The 10,956-nt window shown below is 37.0% G+C and overlaps 2 protein-coding genes across 7 annotated transcripts; both read right to left on the bottom strand.

Moving 5' to 3' along the window:
• Positions 1–793: 793 nt before the first annotated feature.
• SKL1 (shikimate kinase like 1) lies at positions 794–3,352 on the bottom strand. Of its 4 annotated transcripts, none has more exons than XM_086241075.1 (10): positions 3,071–3,352; positions 2,694–2,734; positions 2,387–2,441; positions 2,211–2,283; positions 2,030–2,117; positions 1,846–1,928; positions 1,610–1,736; positions 1,359–1,437; positions 1,205–1,269; positions 794–1,109 (listed from the first exon to the last, which is right to left on the bottom strand). In XM_086241075.1, exons 1-10 carry the CDS (start codon positions 3,279–3,281, stop codon positions 1,041–1,043), a joined length of 891 nt encoding a protein of 296 aa, XP_086097201.1. In that variant the 5' UTR covers positions 3,282–3,352; the 3' UTR covers positions 794–1,040. The 4 variants fall into 4 exon arrangements, with proteins under 4 accessions (XP_086097201.1, XP_086097200.1, XP_086097202.1 ...); XM_086241074.1 differs by having other exon boundaries at positions 2,694–2,740; positions 3,071–3,350; XM_086241076.1 differs by having other exon boundaries at positions 2,387–2,472; positions 2,694–2,740; positions 3,071–3,232.
• A 1,219-nt stretch (positions 3,353–4,571) lies between these two features.
• On the bottom strand, positions 4,572–10,227 carry LOC147288982 (uncharacterized protein At2g33490-like). 3 transcript variants are annotated; one of them, XM_086241765.1, is made up of 11 exons: positions 9,859–10,227; positions 9,300–9,372; positions 8,665–8,739; positions 8,363–8,424; positions 8,182–8,250; positions 7,629–7,657; positions 7,342–7,549; positions 6,992–7,231; positions 6,375–6,428; positions 5,233–6,268; positions 4,572–4,816 (listed from the first exon to the last, which is right to left on the bottom strand). In XM_086241765.1, exons 1-11 carry the CDS (start codon positions 9,976–9,978, stop codon positions 4,797–4,799), a joined length of 1,986 nt encoding a protein of 661 aa, XP_086097891.1. In that variant the 5' UTR covers positions 9,979–10,227; the 3' UTR covers positions 4,572–4,796. The 3 variants fall into 3 exon arrangements, with proteins under 3 accessions (XP_086097891.1, XP_086097892.1, XP_086097893.1); XM_086241766.1 differs by having other exon boundaries at positions 4,572–4,807; XM_086241767.1 differs by lacking the exon at positions 6,375–6,428.
• Between the last annotated feature and the right edge of the window lie 729 nt (positions 10,228–10,956).

Raw genomic sequence — 10,956 nt, 5'->3', positions numbered from 1 at the left:
CTCATTCACATAAGTAATATAGTCTAAATACAAAATACCATTGAATGGGTCCAGTTGGGTCCGTACGCCTAATTCTAAATACCCGTTTATTCTCTTTTTCTTTTATTTTTTGGCTAAGCAAGGTCTATCGATCATTACGTTGGTTGGAGACATCTGTCTCTTGGGTCTTGGCAATATGAAAAACTAATATGTAAGGCTATCGAAGAGCTACAGTGATTTCGCATGGGCAATTCCTACATAGCTCAACATGGCTACAAGTGATTGGTTGTAATTGCAACGTGGCATCAAACCGACATTGACACGTGTGAAGTAATCGTAGGAGGCCATGCACGGGAAACACAAATGGACGTATACTGACTCAATTTAGTCAGACCCTCATCCACTTATCCTGTCTCGTTCTTTTACCTTCCAGACTCCAGTTTCAAGCTCTGTTTGCGTGTCGCAGCTGAATTCTTTTTGCTCCTTTCTAGACACCACCAGGTCCACCACCCACAAGGACCACAACAGAACAACCTTATTTTCAGATGGGCCGAGGCCCAATCTTAAAGGCCTATATTTGTTGTTCAGGGCACGTGATAACGCGTTGCTCACATGACAGGATCATAGGATGGACTAAAAGATTAGCTCCACTCCACAAAAAGTTCATGCAATGCAGTTCTTAACCTTGCACAGACTTGGGATAATTCTATCACTAACAAATACAGTGGAGCCATAGAAGGGTTATGGAAAACAGAAGTAGGTTATTAATAAACAAAGATAGAGCATAAAATCTACTTACCGTGCCTAACAAGACTTAGAAACATATGAATCATATTAATTTCAATCACAACGACAAAGATGACCACAAGTTTTTTTTACTCCCTTTTCTTTTTTAAGGAAAAGAGCTCGGAGTCATCTGACAGCAATAGTCTAATCCATTCATAAGACAAGCTGTAGCCTACACAAACATGCACAATACCTCAGGCCGCTATCCCAAAATTTTGTTTACAACAGAAAGTAGTTCAAGGTGACGAAAATGCTGCCCTATGCTGTATGGAATGTCAAAAAGGTTTTGCTGCTGCTTCCATCATCTTCTTCACTCGAGTCAGTTTTTCTATCTCCTTGAGAACCTGATTTAACAGAGAGAAAAGAATTCCATGGTTTGTCTCCTTAATTAGTTTGCTTTAATTTTCAAGCATATGTCTGCATTTCAAACTAATCTTACCTCCAAAGCCATGTCTTCAATGGTTATATCATCAAAGTCATCATAACTTAATTTACAAGCTAGTTCTGCCAGAAGAAGAAGATGGTAGAAGTTAGAACCAATGAGGAAACATAATCTATTACATTACAAACAAGAAAAAATCACGGATATATACTCTGAACAGAAACGGTTGCATCAGCTGTTGCATATCCATCTCTCATTTCTTCATATAAAGTACTTAGGTGAGTCAAAACCTGGTTATCATACATCGAAAGTGTTAATTATCAGGAAGGTGCAGCTGCAGAACATTTTTTCTATTTTTTGTTTCCTCTTTCAGTTACATGATAGAGTCTATTTACTTTCCGTCTGAGGGCCAAGAAGCAGGTTGTAGATATATAATTATAAGTTTGAGGAGAAAGACATGACCTCTGGATAAGATACTGAAGCAGATAAGTTGTATGCAGGAAGCTGACTTTGATCTTTGATCATTCCCCTGGCCACCATGTCTACAGGTACATCAATCCATATGGAGATCCCATGTCTCAGAAGAGCCCTGCATATGTTCTGAAGCAAGTCAGAATTACACAACTAGCATTAACTATGATAAACATATGAAAAAGATTAAAACAATGATATCAGCAATACGTGATTGATATTCCTACAGGTTAGTTGAACTTTGAACTGCACCATCTCCAGCACAAACCACCAATCGACCCATGGATGATAATTGCTTCAACACTTCAGTCTGCAGCAATATGTCAATTTAGATATGCATATAACGCACCAAATAACATCAATATTTCATTAATGCTATCTGCAGGGCAGCTTCTTCAGATATACTCTCACCTCAGACTCACGAAAAGCATTCTTGTCAGTCTCCCTGAAAGATTTGGCAGCAGATTCACGGCCAGCAGCTTCCTCAACCAAACTATCACTGGATATAGAAGAACACAAATTACAGGTTCAGCTAATACATCTAGAGAAAAGAAGCTTCTCCTTATCTTTCAAAAATATAGCATATGGGTACCTGTCAAAGTAATAATATCGTAACACATTGGCTAGGAGTTTCCCCAAACTAGTTTTTATGGAGCTCTTCATGCCTTTCCACCAAAAGTAAGATCATCATTCCATGCAATAAGTACACACCGGATCATCACATGATTTGAGTTGTGAATGCATTACAGAGCACTAAGTAATGCTTACCCACAAGAAATATGGAAGTTCCTTTCAGTTCGGGGGTTATATCCCCTGCCTTCTTCTGAATTAAAACTGAACAGTTACCATCAGCACTTTAAAAGAAAAGAAAAATATTCAATATTCACCAGTCTATAGAATAATTTGTAAGCACGTGATCATCATAAAACAAAAACAAAACTTTCAAGATCATTTGGTTCTCATAGAAAATTGCAAGAAAGAAGGGAAACCCCATTTTAGCTTTGATAGTGATTCAAAGAGAAGTAAATGCAGGTAGAGGTATAGAAGTTGGAGGCAGAAGGGAATGAGATCTCACCTTCGCTGCAAGAGATGGATCAACGACATCAACCTTGGTTGCTGAATCTTCATACAAAACAAAGTAAGAAAATAGATGAGTCATATATATATATATGTGTGTGTGTGTGTGTGTGTGTGTGTCAGGAATCAGGATTTAAAAAAGGATATCAAATGTAATAACAAGTCAAGTCATCAACTGATCGAACAACCTTAATGTGTATGAGTAACTCAGAGACATAAAATTAAAATATCTAGCTGAATAATGGCATCAAACCATGTCTTGCAAAGCCAGGAGGAGCGATTATCAATTCATCAAACAATTGGCGTGCATGTATGCATGCACAATCATAATTCATCGGCAAATGGAACATCCATAACAAAAATTAAAAAACTCACTGGAAGTGCTGCCATCGGAGGCGGAGCATGTGGCGGCCAGAGGTTTACGGAAGTGGGTGCGAGATGAAATGGGAAGTGAGCTCTGGAGGAGGTTGGTTCTGCCGGTGGGCAACAACTGTGAGAAACTCGAAGCCACCACTTGAAAGCGGAGGAACGGAGTGTGCAGTTGGAGCTCAGAGCGAGAGGAATGGAGGGTCCTGGTTATCTCCATGGCAAAGAGACAACCCCACAATTTACAAAGGCCAAAGTTCTAGTTTAGACACTTATCTCACAGCTCCCTTATTTCACTGCTTCCTATACACATGATAATACAGCGTTAATGTAACTGTCAAAACTGTCAAAACTGTCAATGCCTTATCCAACCAGGAGACTCATGGCCTCAAGGGGAGGACACAATTGGCTTTAAGTTTTAACACCGTGAAACGACGGCGCATTTCCCCATATAGGTTCCTTTAGGCTTTAGCTGTTCCGGTTACAGATTTTTCTGCTTGTATTTGCTTAGTTTTTAATTAAGAAATTATATTTGTACTTACTTAACTTATTTTTTATTTTTTATTTTATTACACTTTACTTATCTGAATTTTAAATTTAATCTCACTTCATCACCTAAATAAAAAATTGTATCAATTTACCAACTGAATTAAATATTTGTTGAAATGTACCATCTATGATTCATTTTATCTAAATTTTCGTTAAAAATAAAGGTATTTTGATATTTTCAAGTCCGTTTTCTATTATGTCAAAGTAGATAAAGTGTAAAAAAATTATTTTTTTTTTCTAACAATAAGAACTTGAAAAAGACCAAACCATTATTATTTTTAACAAAATTTTAGACAAAATGAGTCAGAGGTGATACATTGCAACAAATTTTTAATTTAGATGATAAATTGACACAATTTTTTTTACAAATGATGAAGTGAAATTAAACCTAAAATTCAAGTAAGTAACATGTAAAAAAACCATTATTTTTTAGTCCTATTTATTTTGTTAGTAACAATTGGGTTTTTCTAGACCTTGTATCCCAATTAAATTTTTCCTCATATTATATTTTGTGACTCTAGACCTCATTTATTCGTTGTAAAAAACTAACCTACCACATCCACATCACTTAGGATACAGAGTGGTGCCTCTAACATTATTGCTTTCAATATTGAGAACAGAAATATAAGTAGATCAATAGCTAGTTAGTGTATTTACTCAATTCATTAAGTGTCATTAACCAACTGCTCTTAGATCGGATTAGATTAAGGTTGGTGGAGTTCATCCAACCAAATTTCACCAAAAAATGACTTATCTGTGCTATGGTACTTGCCCAAAAAATAAAGGGAACTCCATATAGTAAAGATGTATCAACTCAGACTAATTATACACCAGTCCATTCTAACGACCATCTACTACACAGAAGTCTAATAGATGTTCGTCAATCCATCTAAGCGCAGGTTCAAATAACGCAAAACCTTTCCCTCACTAGTGATTACTCATTGGACATTAACAAAATTCCTCATTCGAACATATATATGATACTTTGTAAAGACACAATTGTCGTAGAGTTTAGTTCTCATCGTAATCAACAACAAAGGTGAAGAAAGCTTGAGATGAGAAACTAAACAGTACACTAAACAACGTATTTACAGACCTGTCTGTACCTAACATGAAAACAATGAGGACCGAAACAATCTTAAAAAGAAACCCGAAAAATTCACTGCTTCACCTAATCTGTATGATATCAGCTCCCACCTGCATCCACTGAAGATGTTCAAAATCAGGTGAAGATGATTGTATAAAATGATATAACCTCCATAGCTATCAATATAACAATGATCCAAAAAGTAATGACTCCGACTCCAAAAATTCAGTTTAGGCTGCAGTTGGAAAAAATATGAGCAAAAAGGTTCCACTTAACCCACCACTCTTGTGCTAGGCAGAACTTGGGAGAAACTCTGTAATTTATTTGCAGGATGCAACAGCTAATAAATATGTAGGCTTTTGTCATATGGTCCCAACCCTAACTGAACAATTAAATAAATTAGATAGATGGAAGCATGAGGCACTGAACTGTTCCTACATCCACCACCCATCATATATATGGCCATGCAGGAGCAATGTGATACTAAGGAGGGAGCATCAACTGGTGAGGAAAATATTGAAAATGGCATGCTCACCTCGGATAGGACTGGAGTGAGAGGCCGCCACTTCAGAAACAGTTGATACTGGTTTGATGTTTGATAGGGAAATTGGCGTCAAGGGAGGTGAAGCAACTTCTTCAGCCTTGCCTGGAACTTGAGGAGACTCCAAATGTCTAGCTACATGCAACGCCATTGCTCTTTGATTGCTTGAAGGTATGGAGAAGCTTCTAGGGACAATCAATGGTGGAATTGGAAGTGGAGATGCCACGTTTGATGCCACCGAAGGGATTTTATTAGGTATGTGAAGTTCTTGATTTCTGAAGACCAGTGGAGCAGAGTGACCAATAAATCCAGAAGACTTTGTTGGTTTGACGACTAGACTACCTGGGGGTCTAGGAAGCTCATGAAGCTCACTTATCTTGGGTGAAGAAACAAGGGGAGGTGAAGCACTTGGGGATACTTTCGGAGACGAAGAAGGCTGAGGATTTGGTAAACGAGACAGCATTCCAGAAACTAGTTGAGGTAGTTCAGTTGATGCAATGGGACCACTGGCATATAACACAGGCTTTGTTGATGATGGCTTACTAGTAATTGGACCAGAGAAAGCATATCTCTTAATCTTTTTGGTATCAGATGCATTAAACGTATCAACATGTGGAAGTGCAAACCCCTCCGCCAAAGGAGGAGGTAGTTGGGTGGAGGTATTATTACTGTTGTTCTCTTTGACTGGAAACTGAGATTTTAAGAAATTTGGCCCCAAAAGATTATCATCACCAGAATCTTTTTCGAGCTTCTTTTCTTCCAAGGGGGAAGAGTGCCATAAGTTGTGGGTGGGTCCACTTGGCCTTGTGCCTGGAACTGTACTGCTTGTTCTTGAAGAACTCATACCCTTTGCATCAATAGGTGTGGGCAGCACATATGTATTAGACTTCCGTGTTGTTGATGGTTGCAGTTGTCTAGCTTTCTCAGCAGGATCAAACTTCTTCTCTGCAAAAATTGGGGCTGAGTGGCTGCCTATTCTTGGTTCTCTGCTCCAAACTTTGAAATCCCCTTGGTTGTTATCGAGATTTATCTACAAAAAAAAAGAATTACACATACAATATTTGAAGTTAAATGATTAACATTTGTCTTCAATGTATGGTTTCAAATCTACCAATCAAAATGCAATGAAATCATACATCTGCATATTCCACTACTGACGCTTGAGGAGACAAAAGCCCCACTTCATCAACCTGGAAAATAAGCCACTAGATAAGGACTTAAGAAAAACATGACAAAAGAAACCAATACCACAAAAAAAGAAAGTTTGCAATATGATGCTACATCCAACGACAATTGAGACCCCCCAGCAGTAGTGGTACTTGCTTTGATTGAACGACCAAGCTGATTAATATTTGAAAGAATTCAGGTTGGTTCTAATTTAACAAATTGCCCAAGTACGTATTCCTTATTTAAATCTAATTGCTATATTAGGTTTGACTTTGCTTTATTTGGTCCCACAGGCCACTAATCTATGATAATAGAATTTTAATTTATGCCACAATAAAAGAAACGGTTCGTAAACAATATTACCAATGTTAGCATAAATATTTGTTAAAATTATAACCTAATTTTTTAAAATTATACCCTAATTTTTTAAAATTATACATAATTAAAGATGCAAGTTATTTAGAATTCTATAGATAAACAATGGATTATAATACAATCTTTGAGAGCATTGGCAATAGCTGATAAACAGAGAGAGTATAGGGACTCGTAGAAACAAAACAAATTCTCAATCACATTAGACCCTCACCTCCATCGAATTCCCTGATGCAGGGATGGCATCGATCCCCTGCTTACTTGATCTATAGTCAAAACTCAACTCTCCAATTTCATTAGAATCGTTGCTATTTGCACCAGTATCCTCACCATCATCCCCACCATCATCTTCAAGTCCGCTGAATTGGTATTCAATATGTTGCTCCTCTGTAACCAATCTAACATGTGGCTCAACAGCCTCAAGTGATTTAAGTCCTTTCCGGAAGAAATTCAACTGAAAGCAAATATCGACCAAAGAGAAACAAGAATGTTAATTTTGCATCAAGAGAATACAAGAACAAGAGGTAATGAAATTTTTAAACTTGTTGGAGAAGAAAAGAAAACCTGAGCAGCATGGTGGCGAGCTGCCTGTGTTAGAAGACTTCGGGCCTGCCCTTGCTTCAGAGACTTCAATCTGAAAACACATAATGTAGCTTCCTCATCATATTCATCATGAGCTACTTGCAATTGCTGCAAAGTAAAACTTTCACCCTTTCCACGTTTTGACCTCCCTTTTTCTTTCTGTTGTGCCACCATGTAATCGTATACATCTCTGAAGATAATGCACCAAACCAAACTCAGAAGAATATACTTCAATTGAGTCAAAAAGGTTAAAAGAGAAAGAAGCAAACCTTTTTTCATCACATTGTCGCTTCATTTCCTGCATCAGAGAACAGAGAATAACATTTCGTGACAAGCCAATGAACAGATAACAATATATGAGTATACCAAAAGAAATGAGACCTCCAGAAAGGCAACAACTCTAAGGTGCAAAAAGGTAGGTGGCTTTCATTGAATTTAAAAGCCTACATCTTCACAACAGGTTAAAGGTTTTTAAAAACCCCATTGCCAAGCCTGCACCTGGCACATGACCCAGTATGCTCCTTGATGTTATTTGGCATGCCTAGCTTATCACCAATGTCGATCAAGCAGTGAAGGATCTAGAAGATCCCACAGGGTTAAAGGGTGGCTATGTGCAAGTAAAAGGGGTAAGGTTTTTTTGCAACTGTGAATGCAACAGGCACTTATAGCTCCTTCTGATTTGTAACAAAATTAGAGTACTCAATAATCACATTACAGCAGGAACCTCTACGATAGAAACATATAGCATAGCTGCAGGCGATTAAGGTTTTATTGAAAAATCAAATGGTAATAAATAGAATAAGAGAATCCACGTGAGCAAACCTCAACTGTTCGAAGTTCATTGAGAAGAGACTCTGATGGGTTTGTAATTGTCAAAAATATATGAGCACGCTGAAGCAAAGAAAGCAATTTGTTAACACTGAGTTAAAGTGAAGGTATTGCGATAAATATGTATATAAAAAAGGATGGCATGTTTGTTCACAAAATAGCAATAAGAACTCACATATCTATCAACAAGTTTTTGAAGTTCAAACTGCACTTTCCCCAACATCAGAAAAACTCTACCTGCAGTTCAATTAAGATACAAGGCATATGCAATTTAAAATCCTCAATATTCATAACTAAAAAAAAGAAAAAGTAAAATCCTCAAAGTTCAAATTCACGAATATAATAATTAAATTATCTTCAGCTCCAGAAAATTCTTTTTTTTCTAATAACCTTAGCTAAGGGGTTTACAAAGAAACTTGAAGGTCTACCCACCTCCTTTCCACACAAAAAAAGGGTCATATACTTTGATAGACTTACCACTCTCTTCATCATCATGTAATGCAGTTTTCTCCAGCAGACAAGAACCCATTTCACGCAGTGACTCTGAGAATTCTGAAAGTGCAGATCAAGTCAAATGGCAGAAGTCTGTAATTATAGGAACTCAACAGTTATAGCATTAAATTCATCATCTTAAAATTAAACCTCGTAAAATTAAACAATTTGAATTCCAATAAGTTCATATGATTTGCAAGAACACCTAAGAATTCACCATTAGCAAGTTTTGTTGTCAACTCCTTAAAGAATATCTAACCATTCAACATTAGCACTTAAAACTCAAATATTGCACAATGAGATCTACTTATACAATAACCGCATTTGATTACAAATGTTAGCTGAGAAGCTGACCCTGTTAGTCCATTCTTGCAAGAGTAAGGCATAATTTTTCTGCTTATCAACCTTTCATGAGGGAGTGCATAATATGTCAAAAGTGTCTTAAAATGGATAGGTGTCATCTATGATGAAATAACAAGAATTTTTTTATTGTCAAACAGCATTTGCAGCATTTGATGGTCAACAAACTTGGACACACCAAATTTCCTTCGTTGAAAAATACAATATGTAAGTAACAAAATTAAAACTAATGTACTGGTGAAAGTAAGCAGAATATTTACCATATGCGCTATTTGCAGTAGCAGCAGCTGCAGAAAGGAAGCTATCATAGCAATTTCTCATCTCTTGCATGTCCTGCAAAAATGTACAAATCAAAATAGTAATACTAGTACCCGATGAAATATCTTACCAACAAAATTTTCAAATAAGTACCGTAATTAACCACCTGTTTACCAACTACAGCATAATTACAAAAGTTTCTTAATTCCTTAATTAAATGTGGCATATATAATTCCCGGATCCATAATTCCTCCATAATCATATCCTACGCGCAAAGTAGTAGTTCAATTCACCGTCAAATTAAACATCCATTTTCTGAGGCGAAGATCAATAATGTTCAAGAACGTTTACACAGTTTAAAAAATTGAAGAAATCAATTCCGGATTAATTATATGAACGTTTTTCTCAATTAATTAATTAAACATAAGACGGTCCAAAATCGCTTATTAAGCGCGAGAAAGAGTATTAAGCTTATTGAAAAGGTCCTAAGGAAACTTAGACATAATAAATAGCTTGAAGATAGTACAAAACTTAAAGACAATTAACAAGAAAAAAGAGTACCTGAGCAGCCTGAGCAAGCTCATCGACCTGAGCCGGAGGTTGGAGATGAACGTCTCTCTTATCTTTGGCATCGTTCCTGTGTAGTTCGAATCTCCGAAGCATACCAAGCGACGACTTCATTTCCTAAAAACCCTATCACAATGACCGAAACATAGACTCGGAGCAACTCGGAGTGTCAGAAAATCAAATCCTCTTCGTCTCCCTGGAATTCAAAGACGGTCGGCTCCAAATCTACGAAACGAGGGATGAGATTAATTCGATAGCTTCAACGACATTGAAGAAGGAGAAGAAGAAGAGCTCAGCTTGTGGGATCATTCAAAACGACTCGTAGCAGATCAACGAAGAAAGAGAGAGTCTGAGAAAGCCAGACGAAATGAAATGAGAAAACAAAGAAGAAAATGAGCAAAGGGGGCAAATGGGATCATTCTGACGTCATTTACCAAAGTGAAAAGGCGCGCACTGCTAAGATGACACGTATCCTCAGGGGCAGTTTCGTAATCTCACTGCTCGCGCGAGTGGCTTCAAGCGTGCGACGTCGTAGGAGGGAGAATCTAGTACGCGTGAAACTAGGGAATATGACCTAGAGTCTGAGGTGGCAATAAGACATTGGTTGGAGTAAATGACATGCGGGATCGAGTTGTACCAAATGACAGTCAAAGTCAGATATTGCTGACAAGGAAGAAGCGGTTCTAGAACGAAACCACCTTTACTTTGACCGTGCCGGTGGTGTGGGTCAGATCCGCATCTCCACTGGTCACGAATTACCGGTTTTACCCGCAACTTTGGCTGAAACCCCTCGCAACTCGAAGTGAATGAAATGGACTAAGATGTTTTCTTTCTAAATTTGGAAATGTATTCAAATTGAAAATTTTTTTTTTAATTAAAAAGAAATATCACCATATATAAGATGAGACGGATCTATGATATTTTATTTTTTACACACATTTTGAATGAGATATATTTCATATAGAATTTTAACGATTCGAACCGAATCGTCTATTTTTTAAGTTTTCATTAAAATATCATCTTTGTAAAAAATTAAGTCAAATATAAATCATTTTGCCAATAAAGATTAAATTGTCAAACAAATAAACACTT

This window comes from Dryas octopetala, chromosome 4, assembly GCF_963921425.1.
Source record: "Dryas octopetala chromosome 4, drDryOcto1.1, whole genome shotgun sequence".
In the NCBI taxonomy this organism is placed as follows: Eukaryota; Viridiplantae; Streptophyta; class Magnoliopsida; order Rosales; family Rosaceae; genus Dryas; species Dryas octopetala.
The sequence above is the reverse complement of the archived record's forward strand: the minus strand, read 5'-3'. Positions and strand labels throughout refer to the sequence as shown.

Bases quoted from the DNA above. Each gene is read 5' to 3' on its own strand.
- SKL1 (XM_086241074.1), bottom strand. From the start codon at position 3,281: ATGGAGATAACCAGGACCCTCCATTCCTCTCGCTCTGAGCTCCAACTG. The intron at 2,118-2,210 runs GTACCCATATGC...TTCTATATCCAG, and splicing joins CGATATTATTACTTTGACAG to TGATAGTTTGGTTGAGGAAG. The intron at 1,270-1,358 runs GTATATATCCGT...TTCTTCTGGCAG, and splicing joins TGCAACCGTTTCTGTTCAGA to AACTAGCTTGTAAATTAAGT.
- LOC147288982 (XM_086241765.1), bottom strand. From the start codon at position 9,978: ATGAAGTCGTCGCTTGGTATGCTTCGGAGATTCGAACTACACAGGAAC. The intron at 9,373-9,858 runs GTACTCTTTTTT...ACATTTTTGCAG, and splicing joins AGCTTGCTCAGGCTGCTCAG to GACATGCAAGAGATGAGAAA. The intron at 7,232-7,341 runs GTTTTCTTTTCT...ATTTGCTTTCAG, and splicing joins CTCGCCACCATGCTGCTCAG to TTGAATTTCTTCCGGAAAGG.